The 15,932-nt window shown below is 41.4% G+C and overlaps 1 protein-coding gene across 1 annotated transcript in view; it reads left to right on the forward strand.

Moving 5' to 3' along the window:
- Positions 1 to 15,932, forward strand: part of LOC138293267 (pneumococcal serine-rich repeat protein-like) — a 335,396-nt gene that overhangs the window by 290,987 nt on the left and 28,477 nt on the right. Inside the window, exons 56-57 of the mRNA XM_069232401.1 lie at positions 4,199 to 4,459; positions 12,032 to 12,292. Coding sequence (XP_069088502.1) covers positions 4,199 to 4,459; positions 12,032 to 12,292 — 522 coding nt within the window. The remainder of the gene's footprint in view (positions 1 to 4,198; positions 4,460 to 12,031; positions 12,293 to 15,932) is intronic.

Raw genomic sequence — 15,932 nt, forward strand, 5'->3', positions numbered from 1 at the left:
GAAGGTTTACAGATCCCTTTGATTCTTGCTGAAAGGTTTAGTTGAGCGCTCAAATGTGAAGCATATTTATGAATTTAGATCTGTATCAGAAAATCATATGACCTCATACAGATCACATTTAGGCCAAACGTTAATCAGTATTAGAGATGACTTAGAGATGACTTGTTCATCCTTGTCTTTTAAACATTTTACATCCCCAAGCATGTGTGGAGATACAAGTGATTGCTATTGTATCTTGTTATTTTATCATTTAACTGACGCTTTTCACGATTCAGCTTAGTTGAGCTTCATCCACCAAAGCTGGTAGTATTGCACTTTTCCAAAAAACAGCAGAAGGAATGTTTCTTTTTCATCAACAAAGACAAGAAGCTCAGCTTTCCTATAACTCACTCCATACCATGTTCAGGACTTTAACAACTTACCTCAAAGAAAGGTAACTTAGAAGGTAATTGAAGTCACATTAAAAAACATATACACACACACACATACAAATATATTACCTATTAACAGTCACCAGTAGAAAGTTATAGTTAGGACCTAGTTTCCATAGAAAAAGTTTCTTTTGACTTGCCTATATCTTTGGCAGCATTTGGTGAATCTTCACAAAATTTTCAAAAAAAAGTGTTCTAGAGAATCTTTTTGTAAATGGGAAGTTTCGGGGTGATCCATCAAACAGGGCAGAAAAAAAGGGGAGGTCAAAAAAGTGCATTTCCCAGTACAATTCCTATGGGTTTCTTTTTAACACAACTACAGCCCAAACGGCTGGACAGAATTACACCAAATTTGACAGAAAGGTAGATTTTGGTCCAGAAAGAAGTCTTTTTGTTGTTTGGTGTAAATCCGTTCAGTAGTTCTTGAGATATTAAAAGAAAACTAAATATATATATCTGGAGGAGCGAACACTTCAACATTTCAACCAGGAAGTGTTGGCAGCCATTTTGAGACTCAGCTGACACTAAGTCTAAAAAAAAAAGGAAAAAGGTTAGGGTACTGTTACCCTCCCCCTCTAGCCTCGGGTGCAGGGGTCCCTCAGTAAACACCCCCCAAGGCTTGAAAATATTTTTTGGTAATCATGTCAAAAATAGTGGCGGATCCACGAATTTCACCATGTTTTTTTTTTTGTCTAAGCAAGTGCAGTCTCCCACGCTTGCTCTTATTTTTGCCCCCGGATTGACCAGGTCCTGGGGACACTCCATAAAATAGGAGGGGGGCACACGGGCCCCCCTCCTAGGGCTTATCAAAGCACCAGGGACCGCCACCTCCCTGGGGCACTGGTGATTAAGTATGTGGGGGGTGCCAGCGCCACATCCCCATGCCCTGGAGACTGCCACCTCCCCTGGGCCAAAGTATATAAATTATGCAGGGGTGCCCGCACACTCATCCTCCCTCAGAGCCCCTGGGACCGCCACCTCCCCATGGCAGAACATTTACTATTAATGTAGGGGGGCCCATACGGCCTCCCCCGTAGCCCCGGGAATTGCCACCTCCCTGGGGCTGAAATGAAATAATGAAGGTGGGCCCTGCGGCCCCCCTCCCGGAGCTATGGATGGCCCTGCGGACCATCACCCCTCTACCTCTCAAGGTGTCCAACTTCTGAAAGTTGCTGTTTGCTTTTGCTTGGTGGGCGCTGAGAGCGCCCACCAAGCAAAACCAAACATAACTCCACTTTCTGCAAGCGGGAGCTGTCAAACAGCTCCTGCCTGCAGAAAACTGAGTTTTCATCTGTTTCCCTGCACGCAAATATAACTGCAGGGAAAAGGATGAAAACATTATTGCCAGATGCTGGAGCCAGCTAAGGCTGCGGGGGTCATCAGGCTCCCCCTCTAGTCCTGTCAGCAAACATCTTGCTTGTGTACAGCTTTGAATTCTGACTTCAAAGCAGCACACAAGCATTATGTTTGATTCAAATGTCACTTCTGGCCTGCTTGTAAAGCTCATAGATTGTCACTCAGTTGGTAGAAGATTCAAATCCTGGTATATCATGGCAGGGTGTTTGTTTATTATTATTTTTATTTAGTTTTTTTTTTTTTAATAGTAAACATTCCTTGTGATGAAACTTTTAAGTCTTTTTTCCCAGCAAAATCTTTGGGTAGAATGTCATAGTAATGTCTGGACACTGTATAACCAGGAACAACCTGTGGTGTAATGGTTAAGTTCTTAGACAGTCCCACTGAAGGTTGAGGGTTCTAGTAGAGGCGTGCCTATGGTAATTTCCCTGCTTGAATTTCTTTTCAACTTTAAATGTTTAAGATACATACTGAAAAGGGATCTCACTCTTTTTAATTGACAAAGGCATTTTCTTTTCAATTTGTCCTAACATTTCTCCTTCTAAGTATATAATTCATCAAAGTCTAGAAAAACACTCTAGGTGGTTATAGGGTGTTAGCTGCAAGACTTGACTGCAGGCCAGGCCCTGAGGCCAACCCCCAACGTGCACAGCCAAAGGCTATGCGCCTTGCGGGGTTGGGTGATTATAGGGGGTTGGCTGCAGGGACTGGCCACAGGCCAGGCCCTGCTGCCAACCTTTGCTGTGCATGGTCAAAGGCCATGTGCAACACATGGTTGGGTGTTTATAGGGTTTGGCCGCAAGGCCTGGCCGCATGCGGCGGTGCGCGTGGTGTTTGGATTAAGGTATAGTAATTCAAATTATTTACGTTAAAAAAAAAAAAAAATCACTGAAAAAAAAACAAAGGTTACAGGGACGTTATAGTTAGTTTTTTTTTAAAACATGGAAATTCACTTAAAAGAAGAGGCGTTACAGGGACATTATAGTTAGGTTCTGAATTTACTCGCGCAAAACCATAGAAACTACGCAGTTATAGTTAGAGTTTTATGAAGTAACTATAACTCATACCCTAAGGTAACTATAACTCGCGCCCTCCCCATGCACTGCTAATTACCCCAGATATTACAGTACTCATGACAACTTCTATAACATCATTATTAAAAATATAAATGAAAAATTGGCAGACAAATTACTGAGGTAAAAACTGTGCATGGTGGGGGTGCAAGTAATAGTTACCTTAGGGCGTGAGTTGTTGTTACTTGAAATAACAATTTATATGTATATATATCTACATGCTAAATTATAACACACTCCTTACCATTTTCAGGCCTTCAACAACTTATCTCAAAGAAAGGTAACTGAGAAGGTAATTGTAGACACGTAAATATGTAAATATATATATATATATATATATATATATATATATATATATATATATGTATTTCTACATGCTAAATTATAATAATCATGATAGTTTTGCACATGTTTCATTGCACTGTTCGGTGAAAATATTAGCTTCCGGGGCGTATACTTTTTCCTACATCGTTTCATCAACATTACTAAACGGATATGCATGCCCCACCTTCAAAATAATTCTTAAGTCCACCTTTTGCTCGCTTCCTGCTGTTCATACTCTCTAGGGAATTAAATCTTCACCGTTTATGACATAACATTTAAGAAAGGCATAAGGTAGCCTACTTGTCACTTGCATATGAAGTGTGATGCAGCTTTCAAAGATGCGCAATAGCACGTGCCATCAGTGTTGTGATACTACCATTCCGCCGCGCGCCTTCTGGAATTCGGGAGCGTTGGGAGCGTTGCTATGGTCATGAAAGACAACGTTTGAGAGAATTAGAGTAAAAGTAATCCTTGATCCAAAATGGAATGCGACTTGGGATCTCCAATACGTGTCCAAACAGTTCTCTTTTGTCAACCATAGTTCAGCTCTGATCACCTGGTGCATGTTTGCATTAGTATAGGCAAAGTTTTTAAAAAAAACTGGTACACCACAAAAGTACAAATAAATGGAGTGGATGAATAATAGAAGCAATTAAGTTCTCATAATTAAGAGCCATAGGCTGGATGTACAAAATGTGACTCAAATATTTTTGGTGTGTTCATTGCACATGAAAAACTATTTTTCGTAAAACACAATACCGAACACTCATACAACGTCAAATCAATTCCTGATGCAAGGGATGTGAGGGGAAAGCAGTGTGCCGACATTAAAATCCCCTTCCGAACTCTTTGTGTAGACATCCACCTCCCCCACCAAACCTCCCTAAACTACCACTAGGAGCGCTCTTTCATAATATCCGCATTGCAGTTGCCATTTTATATCATTTTAAAGTTACATTGCAAAAGTGCTGTTCATTTAGAGATTTAAAACACATTTGTCTGTTTTTTGCCTAGTTCCGTGCCCTCCCGACAACGTGTTTGCTGTGTCTAGCTGTGAGACTGGCCTCGTAACCATAACATGGCAGCCCAGTGATGGCGCCGTTTCCTACAATGCAATTGCCAAAGATTTGGATGGGAATACGGGGTCGTGCAATACCACAGACACGTCATGTACTATTCCCAATTTACTCTGTGGCCACACGTACTTCGTAACTGTAACAGGATTGGATGAAAACTGCCAAGGGCAAGAGAGTAGCCCTTATGAGCTGCAGACAGGTAAATATGCCATATGGACAGTACCTAAAATGTTTTCATTGGTATTTGGAAGTATTCTGTACTTATTTTTTGCTGATGTTGGCCAGGTCTAAGCACGGGGCATATTCTGCCCCCCCCCCCCCCCCGGGCCCCCCAGGACTTTATTGTGTCCTGTTGCATGAATCACTGCATATGCTGCCCAGTACTGTGTTCTGTTTATGCCCTTTCATGGAACTGGCACACCTACTGACCTGCAGCAGCATTGCAAATCTTGCCAGTGCTTCACGGCCTTTGAAAGAAGTCAGTGCACAGCACACAGAGGGCCAGTCCCACAAAAACACATGTATCTAAGTATTTCAATGTACACTTCATTTCTCCTTACACTTTGCACACAACGAAACAGTTTTGTATCCAATACACTTTTTTGTTGAAAAGGTAGCAAAGAAACAAGTAAGGGAAAAGGCAATGATAACTGAATTTCATAATAATCATTATATATGTTCAAATTCATACTAGGTTTTTCGACAAAACAATCCCCTTACTTCTAACCCAATCACTTCCCCCACTTTACCTGTGGCAGACTCAACCCTAAACACCGAAGCACACAATCTACCACCAATATGCATATTCTGGGGGATCAGTACCCTCCATTGTTGGGAGTTACAAGTCTAGCAACAGTTGTTGCCACAAAGCATATTCCAATATGTTCATGTGGTTTAGTACCATTCTGTACATCACTGCCAAGCATACTAAAATAGGCATTAAACGATAAACCTGAAACTAACTGGACAATTTCCAAGCTATAGCCGCCAAAAAATCATGTAGTTTGTAGCTTATAATGAACATGTGCATATCATCCGCATTTACATCTTGACAGCTGGGACATTGTGAATATATATGGCAATTCTATTGAAGTAACCTCGAAGGGGTATAATATAACAGAAAACCATCTTATAATGCTGTGATAACAGATCTGCAGACCACAAACATGCATTGCCCAATTCAAAGTTGTGCAAAATAATATCAGGTAGAACATTCACATTTAAGCTGCAAGACCATTTAGACGTAATGTCTCATCGTAATCTGACAGCAGGGCATTCAATGCCGCATATACATTTTTAATGGTTGGAATAATAGACTTATAAAAATAATTAGAAAGTCAATCTTTCTTGTCCATATGATTTTATGAATATGTGTTTGCAAATATTTAAAATTACCCACCTTTGGGCGAATGAAAGTTGTTTTGCAAATTATCATACATGTAGATGCTTTTGATCTATCATTAGACCAAAATATGTGCAAACATTCGGATCCCATGTTTGACAAAGGTTCTCATAGAAACATTAAGTAAAAAAGCTTGAGCGCCACTATTCAAATATCTATAAATATCAGGTATTTGAAAACAAGTTAATCCAATGTTACCTGATCAAGCCTGCATCTATAACAATGTTGAATCTAACAAATATAACACTTTTGTGGTAATTGGGAACAGATGGCTGAATCAACCTTCCGGCTGCATTTAATCCCTAGCAAAATGTGTGTGTGTGTATATATATATATATATATATATATATATATATATATATATATATATATATATATATATATACATATACATATATACTAATTGTTTGGCCATCTTTACTAGTGTTAATTAATATTGGTATTCTCCTACTCATAACTGAAAATCTTGCAGTGACCAATCACATCTGGATTTTAGTATTTTGAGCAATTTAATGACGTGATGTGCTTTTTTGTGTCACCAATGAATGCTTTTATAGTAGATTTCAGTCACTTGAAAATGAAAAAGTCATGAGGGGCACATATAGTGGAATAATATATATATATATATATATATATATATATATATATATATATATATATATATATATATAAACACGCCCACAACTCAGGAGCAAAGACGGGCACTCCGGGACAATGATTCTTTAATAAGATGTTATTTCCAGATATAACAGACCCGTGTGGCTCCTTGGCCTTTGTCAGTGTCAATGGATGCACGTAAAGACGCCAATAAATTAACTTCCGTCGTTGTAACAACACAAACGACGGAACAGCAATGACACATATTGAAGTGAACAAATGTATCCATGTCACCCATCTTTGTCCATTTGTTTTCTTATATCATTACAATTCACTTAGCGATCATTCTGCATCAAAGCCAGGCTATTATATTTGAAACAATAAAACAGATCGATGTTTTCCTACACGCATTTCATTAACACACCTCAATACAATCCCGCCTTGAATGTGCGAATCAAAACAGAAATCATTATAAAGTAAACACTGATCATTTTGGCGGCCATACTTGATTAGTTCTGTGCTGCACAATACATATAATGTACGAGGAATCCGTTTTTATATTGAAACCATGTGTGTGTGCAGCCTTAATTAAAATATTGCTATTCCCAGAAAAGGGTTTTATTATAGCATGCCTCAATAAAATCCCATCCTGGATGGACGAATCAGACTAAAAATAATTATAAAATGAACACTAATCATTCTAGTGGCCATACTTTTTAACATGTATTTTATTGTAAGAAACATAACAATCAAACATTGACTGTGAATGACTTTGTGCAGCATCAAAATAGTAATCTTCCACAATAGTTCCATATACCCCGTCATAGCTGTTTCAACTCCCCCATACCCCAACCACTTGATTAAGGGAGGGTAGTAGTGTCTGGGTGCCTCCTGTGTGCATTGGGTTCACCAGTGCCTACAATGTGCACGCACAGGTTATCGTGGTAAGCATTCCATTTCCCTCATATTTTTAGACCATTTCTGTGGGCAGCCCAGACTTTTGTAGACCTCCCTTTCTGACAACATACACCAGTCCATGTCACACTTTCAGTCACTCAGAAGTGGCCCCTGTTCTGCTCTCCACTTTCGGGCAAATTTGCATTTGGCAATCATTAATCCCAGCGTCATCCATAGCTTATCCATGCGGCCCAGATCAGTAGCATCCCAGATGTTGAGAAGGCACCACTTTGCAGAGAGTTCCGCCCCACCACCACACGTCATTATAACAGTTCACCTCTCTGCCCAAGTATTTTTGCTTTATTGGGCAGCTCCATATCATGTGAAAGAATGTTCCCTTCCCTGCACACTTCCTAGGGCACATTGAGGAGTCTGTCTTGCCCATTTTGTCTAAGGTGGTACAGGATTAGAATATCTATGTAGGATTTTCAGCTACATGAGGCGAAACCTTAGTCTTATGGCCACCTCTCCCTGCGATGCCAGGGCCTTAGGCCATTTGTCGTCTTCAATACCATTAAGCCCATGTGCCCAACATTCACTAAGACTGGTCAGCATATCTGGGGAATTATTTAGGAGTTTACGACAGGTGAGCAAGATTGCTTTCTTAGACAGATGGCCGTCTAGCAGTCTGTCCTCAAGTGGAGATGATTCAGGAAAGTCAACATCCCTGGGAAGCGCGTTTTGTAAGGTGTGTCGCATTTGTAAGTACCGATAATGCTCTGAAGACACCAGTTGATATTCCATCTGTAGATCAACAAAGGAGATCATCTCATCATGGGGCCAGAGGTCTCCCACTCGGTACAGTCCTATCAAGTCCCAATTACTGAAGCCTGGTTGCGTAGCGATAGTGCCTAATTGCACAGAATCCCACAGGGGAGTGGCCCTGGTGATCTTGCCTGCCCAGCCCAGAGCTCTCTGCGCGATGTGCCACAGGGTGAGAGTCAGGGAGGTACGCTGTGCAAGCATTACCATAGAGGGGCCTTACGTATCCCTCTGGGAGCATGTTATGCCTGTCCATTCGGATTGCCAGCTCATCTTCTGGCAAGTATGCCCAGTAATTGATCATGACCAGCTATGATGCTCAGCAGTATTTGTGCATATCTGGCAGGGCTATCCCACCCTCGTACCAACCTCTGGTCAACTTCTTAAAGGCTATGCGGGGAGTGTCCCCATCCCACAGCAAAGATCGTGTTGTGTCATCTATCATTCGAAAGCAGCTATGTGGACTAGAGAAAGGCGTGTTCTGGAGCACGTACAGAAAGAGAGGTAGAGCCATCATTTTGTAACGGGCCGCCCTCGCTAGGAGGGTTAGTGGTAAAGTCTGCCAATGGTGTACATCTCTGCGCAAACGTGCAAGTGGAGGTTCAAGGGTGTGTGTATAGAGTACATGGGTATCTCTGGATATGTAGATACCTAGGTAACGGAATCTCGCTGTCGTGATCTGGGCTGTGCAGCCCTTGGGTAACCACAGTGTGGGACCATGAAGAGATAAATCAATAACTTACCCAATTGATTGTATAGCCCGCATGGTGCCAGAATATGTCTAGTATGTGCATTCTCTTGTCCAGTGTGTGCGCAGGGTTCGCCACATAGAGCAGTATATTGTCCCCATATAGGTAGATCCTGTCTTCCCATTCAGTGGTCCATTTCAACCCTCTGACGAGGGGGCCACCATGGATCCAGGAAGCCAAAGGTTCCAGAACCAGGGCAGAGATTAAGGGGGAGGAGGGCAACCCTGCTGTGTGCCTTGGCTCAATTTAAAAGGGGAGGAAGCAGATCACGTTGACTACCACCTGGGCCAATGGGTGTGAATATAGAAGCCACGCCCAGGCAAGGTAACGGGGGCCAAAGCCCATCCTCTAGTGGCCATACTTAATTTATATATGTTCTAAGCCACATCATGCACATAATGTACAAAGCATGAGTTTTTATATTGAATCGATTTAATGTAAAAATCTGAGAGACACCTTCCTTGACGTAATCAAATGATGTTGATGGAACATATGCTGCCTCCTAACAATAAGGGTAAGAGCCCCATTCCCTTGGTTTTCCTATAATTTGTGTTATGTACTCAGCTGCAGCTATGAGAATACACTTTTGCTGCATTAAATAGCAATCTCTGCTCATCCAGGGCATGACAACATCATTTACGGAACGTCGCATTATAGGAAAATGAAGGGAATGGTTCCAAATATAAAGCAAACAGTAATGATGATAGCGGGCATCCCAACTGTGCACCCATTTGAATTTTAATAGTGCTGTAAACTTTACCTGCATGGTTGTAATTTTTGCAGTCTGATTGGAATATAGTTTTTTTTACCACTGATGTAAAGTTTGGGCCACAATACACACAGGCCAATAATGGTGATAAATATCTCCAAAACAGAAGATAAAGGGGGTGATTCAGACCTTGGCGGACGGCGGAGGCCGTCCGCCAAGGTTCCGCCGCCGAATGACCGCACCGCGGTCAAAAGACCGCGGCGGCCATTCAGACATTTCCGCTGGGCCGGCGGGCGCTCTCCAAAAGAGCGCCCGCCGGCCCAGCAGAAATGTCCCTGCAACGAGGACGCCGGCTCAGAATTGAGCCGGCGTAGTTGCAGGGGTGCGACGGGGCAGACACTGAAATACTTTGCGGGGCCCTCTTACGGGGGCCCCTGCAGTGCCCATGCCATTGGTATGGGCACTGCAGGGGCCCCCAGGGGCCCCGCGGCACCCCCTACCGCCATCCTGTTCATGGCGGGTTTCCCGCCATGAACAGGATGGCGGTAGGGGGTGTCTGAATCCCCATGCGGCGGAGCGCGCTCCGCCGCCATGGAGGATTCATTGGGGCAGCGGTAAACCGGCGGGAGACCGCCGGTTTACCCTTTCTGACCGCGGCTGAACCGCCGCGGTCAGAATGCCCTCGGGAGCACCGCCAGCCTGTTGGCGGTGCTCCCGTGGTCGGTGACCCTGGCGGTCACCGGCCGCCAGGGTCAGAATGACCCCCAAAATGTATTTTCAGCATCAAGGAAGGTCATACTAGTCCCGCTTTGACATTATGGGCCTGATTCACAAAGGTGAACTTATACTCCTGCGTAAGTTTACAATTGTTTGCTATTCACAAAGGTATTTTACGAATCCTAACTTTACGACTGTGGAGTCTCCTCACAAAAAAGATAGGACAGTCCCATCATTTTGTAAGCGCTTGCATGCACAGTGTGCAATCATACAAAATGACACAATTGCTATTTTTGTGTTTAGCCATGTTGTATACAATAGCTAGAAAACATTTGCCAACGTCAGTAAGGTCCAGAGGTGTGATCTATTGACTTTGCCAATGCTTGTTAACAAGATAGTTATTAATGTACATTCTCAAATGATAAGTACCTAATTACCTAGGTACAGACTATGTCACACATCCATGTATAATGAAAGTATTTAATTTTACAAAACCGTATCAAATTTTGCTGCTATTGAATATTCCCCTGCAGCTTCTCCACTGACAATGCCATGGACAGTCAAAATAACCTCTTCACTTGTGATTATTATCTCTAAGGACTGAGAATAATGCTGGGCTCAGTTTTCATAGGTGTACTGAATTTTAGTAGCTGCCAATCATAGCATCCATGTGGTTTGCTTCATGGCTGTAACGTTGCTTATAAGAATGATTGACTTAATCAGTAATCTGTATTGGTACTGTGACAATAGTTATTGCTGATAATTCTGTTAATATGAGGATAAGACTGTTTTGTGATATTCTAAATATTCCTGAGCATTTCTATCTCTCATCCATCGATTAATCGGAGTCAGAACCTGAAGTATCTACAAATACATATCAATGCTTGCCAACAAACTATTCCTAATAGCATTAGTGTGATTGGCTTCCAGTTGAGCTATCCTATCTGAGCTCCCTTTAATTTTCATATTTCCTCTGAATAATATAGCTAGTAATAGCACCTCTGTCTGAAGTTTATTATATGAATGTTTTCCTCATAAATCTAGTGAGGCTTTCAGGATATTCTCAAGTGAATACCTATGAGCAAAATGTATGTGTAAGGAATTTCAATAGTAACAATTAGCTTGTAAGATCAGTCTGAAAACCGGACTGCACTTTACCATTCTTTATGTGGGTGACTCAAGGCTATTGGCCCTTTTCCCTTAAAGCTTTACAAATGAAAGGATGATCTATCTCCTGCTTATTACCGCTTCAACCATTCATTCCCCTTTGAGTGTATATAAATATAATTTCCAGACAGTGCTGGCCCTTCGTTTATGTTTAAGGAATGGATTTTGGGGCTTGGTAATAACTTTTGGCTAATTTCAGAAACATACACCAGCTTTTGCTGTGATTGCGTACATTCACATCCCATATTTCAATTAAATTTGATTGAAGAGTGGTTAAGAGACCCAAAGCTATAGAGGTAGTCACTTTTAGGTGTTAAAAAAGCACTGTTAATGCCCGGTCTCCTGTACAGAAAAATACTGCAGGACTCATTCACTTCAAACTTGGCATGACGATAGAACTTGGGTCAGAATAGAGGAGTTTGGTCTAAATCTGCTCAGTGGTATTTGAGAAATTAAAAAATGCTGAATCAGCAGCAATACACTTCTTTCACTAGAGACCATAAACCAGATCCTGATTCAAAACATCTTCAAACTGGTACACAAATCTGATTGTTTAATGGGCAATAAATGGGCATTAGAATGACATTCACTTTTTGTGATACAGCAAGGTACTGTAATCTAGCAGTGCAAAGCACCTGTTGAAAACAATGAAACCATATCCACAGCAAACAAGTTGATGACTGATCATAAATTTCTTTTCATTCTCTCAAGTGCCATGCATTCCAACCAATCTTACTGCCGGTATGGAATGTGGTTCAAGCACACTCTCAGTTTCATGGGCTCCTGCTGAAAACTCTGTTTCCTACCTTGTTGAAGCTGTTGGATCTGATGGGCTCAACTACACCTGTACCACCAATGATACCACGTGCGACTTGATGGACCTTCCTTGTGGACACAGTTACGCTGTTACTGTTGCAGCTTTCTATGGCATGTGCCTCAGTGAGCGGTCCCCTGGTGTTCTTGTGAAAGCAGGTACCTTAATAATCTAGAATTTCACACATGTAATAAATCTCTGTTTTTACTTAGTTATATAGTCTACATGTTGTATTGATCAACAAATATCTTATTTAAGCTATTGTGGTACAATGGAATTTGTTTTCTTGGTTTTGGTTCTTTTGTGATGCAAGGAATGGATAATACTGGCAACACAGAATCTATATAATATAAAGTGTGAGATAACTTTGTGTTGTATCCAATGACACATTCAATAAAAAAGAGAATAATTCCAGAGAACACGTTACGGAACTGCTAACATAAATTTAACATAGACCATTTACCCATATAATTAATGTTTAAAAGTCAGGTAGAATTGGAAATAGAGCAAGGATGGCGTATTACTGCATGTCTGAATTGTCCACATGGGTATGAATAGAAATTTACCAAATGTCATAAAAATATAAGGAATTCCTTTTTACCAAATACTGTTGCTACTGCATGCCATAAATAAAATGGAATGACATGCTGACTTGGTCATTGAAAAGTAGGAAAATGTACATCTGTAAAACGCTCTACCAGAAGCATGTAGTACATTTTACACATGCATTTACTGACACTCTAAAGCTTAAATCACAAACATGAAGCAGTGCACAATAATGAAGCATAGAACAGATACACCACCACTTATAGATGAATGCTGCAAGCAATATTATGAAAAAGACATTAAGACCCATTCATATACACCAGCACACAAACCTAGCTGAAAGACATCTTAACAGCTACCAAAATCAAGGTAACACAATGAAATAGAATCAATGCCTTAAGTGATCACATTATCAATCATGAATTACTTTTTACCAGGGGGTCACACAAAGTAACACTGTATATCAACAAAACACTCATTTCATACTACGCCAGGAGTTTTCACAGGCTGTCCTGGGCAGGGCCAGAGTACATGTGACCTCGAACCGGTTGAATGTGATTTCATAGAATAACAATTTCAATTAATACCATTACTGAAAAACCATTTCATCTATATTGTTTAATGAAAATTTTCAGAATGAATGGCATTTACCTTTTCGTAGAAAGCAATTCATGGAGTGTATTTGTGGTTGAACTTAGCTTTTGTAAGCTTATTCGTAAATGTAATGATTGCAGGTTTTTACTTTCAGAAACAGTTTTGTCTGAGATATTTATTTCAGTACTTCACTTCAGGGGACATTATTTCATACGTGTATCTTTCACATTGTCAATCAATTACTTTGTATCTTTCAATTCTCTGACCCATCACCACCTATAAACACCATCCATCGCAAACCTCTCACAACTCCTAAACACCATTAATCCCTCCCCCTTTACCTCTCATTACAACTAAACTACACTCATGCCTGAAGCCTAAAAGCACTTTCTACCCAACAAATCCACAATCCCTGAACCATACAATCACTGACTACTCCTAACTCCACCCATTCCTGAACCATAAAAATCCCTTTGTACGCCTAAACCCCACCCATTGAATATCCCTTAAAACACCTCACCACACCCGAACCCCGACCATACCTGAATCCCAAAAAACCCTAACTGCCCTTAAACACCTGCCATCCATGACCCATAAGAACTCTTCATTACCCTACACTACTCATCCTTAACCCTAAAACCCCTTTCTATATCTTAACTAAACCCATTCCTCAGTCCATAAAATCTCTCGCCATCCTAAACTCCATCCCATCCTGAACCCGAAAAACACGTCACCACCTCATCCGCTACCCATAATTAAACTGTAAAAAAAAAAACTCTCTAACTCTGCCCAACCATGAACCCTAAAATTTCTCAACACCCTTACACTCTACCCATCCCTGAAACCTAAAAACACCTCACACACCTAACCACTCATCCGTGAACCATATAAACGCCTCACCACCCCTGCATTCCACCCATCTCTGAAATTTAAAAACCCCTTTCTATGCCCAAACTCCAATTGTTCCTGACCTCTACAACCCCCTCATCACCCTAAATATTACCCATCCTTAAATCCAGAAACCACACAGTAGTCCTAAACTCCACCCAAGCTTAATGTAATTTTGGATTTTTCATAAAATTATCTTAACCTTTAAAATGTTTCCTTTAATCTTTGATTTTGTTTTGTATTTCCTATAAATTGTCTTCCCTTAAAATTGGTTTTCTATGATATGGTTTCCGCCAATGTGGGTTCTCAATTTTCATTTTTCACGTGTAATGATGAACTGTCTCTTGGTCTAAAAGGCGTTTTAAAATACCTATTTTGTTTTGTTATGCTGCGATTTCCTTTATGGTATGTGATAAACCTGAAAAATATTTATCATTGATTGAGCACCACATAATTCTTTTTTTGTCAACTTTCTCAGACATTGAATAACTAGATTTAACCATTTAAAGAAAAGACTCCTTGTTGGGTTCAACTTTCACTGTTTGTGGGGGGAGCTGTATCTCTAGTCTTCAAAAAATCTGGAGGGCCAGTTATATGTGACTTCTTATTCTGGCTTTGTGAGGGGAGTATTGATTTGGATACCCCCTGGGGTCCCATTCCAACACAAAAGTCATGTGCTCGATCCAGATGGAAGATATGTGGTGTTGTATGGGACCCTGGATGGCCGGGAAATATGCTTGATAAACATATATGACCCAAATGTAGACAGTGGGACTTACTTTGGGGCGTAGTGCAGACTGCCTTCCCACATCTAACAGCAGAAGTTATATTGGAAAGAGACTATAACTGTGTCCTGGACGGTACGTTGGACCGGGATCCCCTGCGACAGCGTACGAAACCCCACCTGACTAGAAAATTGGTAGACACTATGCAAGAGCTTCAGTTGCAGGATCTCTGGCGCCATACTAACCCCACTCTCAGGGAATATTCCTGTTAAACCTCGGTGGCAAATACTTACAGTAGACTGCACTATTGCTTAGTGTCTGAAACCCTATCCCTGCAGATACAGGCCATTGCATATTTGGCCTGTTCCATATCAGATCACCCCCCTCTTTTGGTAAAAGTGAATAAAGGCTTTAGACGAACCATGGTCCCGATTTGTAATGTATGAACCCGAGTTGTGTCCTCTGTGTTGCGCTGCCATCCTTACTCTGGCGATGTACCCATATGGGATATGCAGGCATTTGCGAAAGTTGCCTTGGACATACCTATTAAGAAATGGAAGGATGGGGGATGTGAGGTAGCAGGAGATCTTTTCCTTGGGGGGGAATTCATCACCCAGCAGGTTGCTGTAGACGCTTTTCAGTTAGGGAGAGGTCAGTTCCTACAGTATGCAAAAATGGTGGCGACAGTTTGTGATCTGTAGTCCGAGTTTCCTGATGAACCCCCGGCCTCAGCCACCTTGGATGCATTGTTGTCCATGGAGGCGGGGCAGAGACTGATTTATTATACTTATAAAGCCTTGAGAGAGGATGTACAGTGTATTACTCTGGTGGCGCATCGTAGATGGCGGGCAGTGCTGGAGGAGGAGATATCAGCCACAAAACAGAAATGCGTATACGAGGTGGCTAGGACCAGCAGTTCCAATGCCAGGTTCAAACTCATACAATATAACTATAATCACCAGGCATACCTTCCTCCCAATATCCTTTAGCATATATACCCAGCAAGATCCCCTTGTTGCCCACGATCCACTATGGCTTTGGCAGA

The sequence above is a fragment of the Pleurodeles waltl genome, chromosome 4_2 (genome assembly GCF_031143425.1).
Source record: "Pleurodeles waltl isolate 20211129_DDA chromosome 4_2, aPleWal1.hap1.20221129, whole genome shotgun sequence".
NCBI classification, from domain to species: domain Eukaryota; kingdom Metazoa; phylum Chordata; class Amphibia; order Caudata; family Salamandridae; genus Pleurodeles; species Pleurodeles waltl.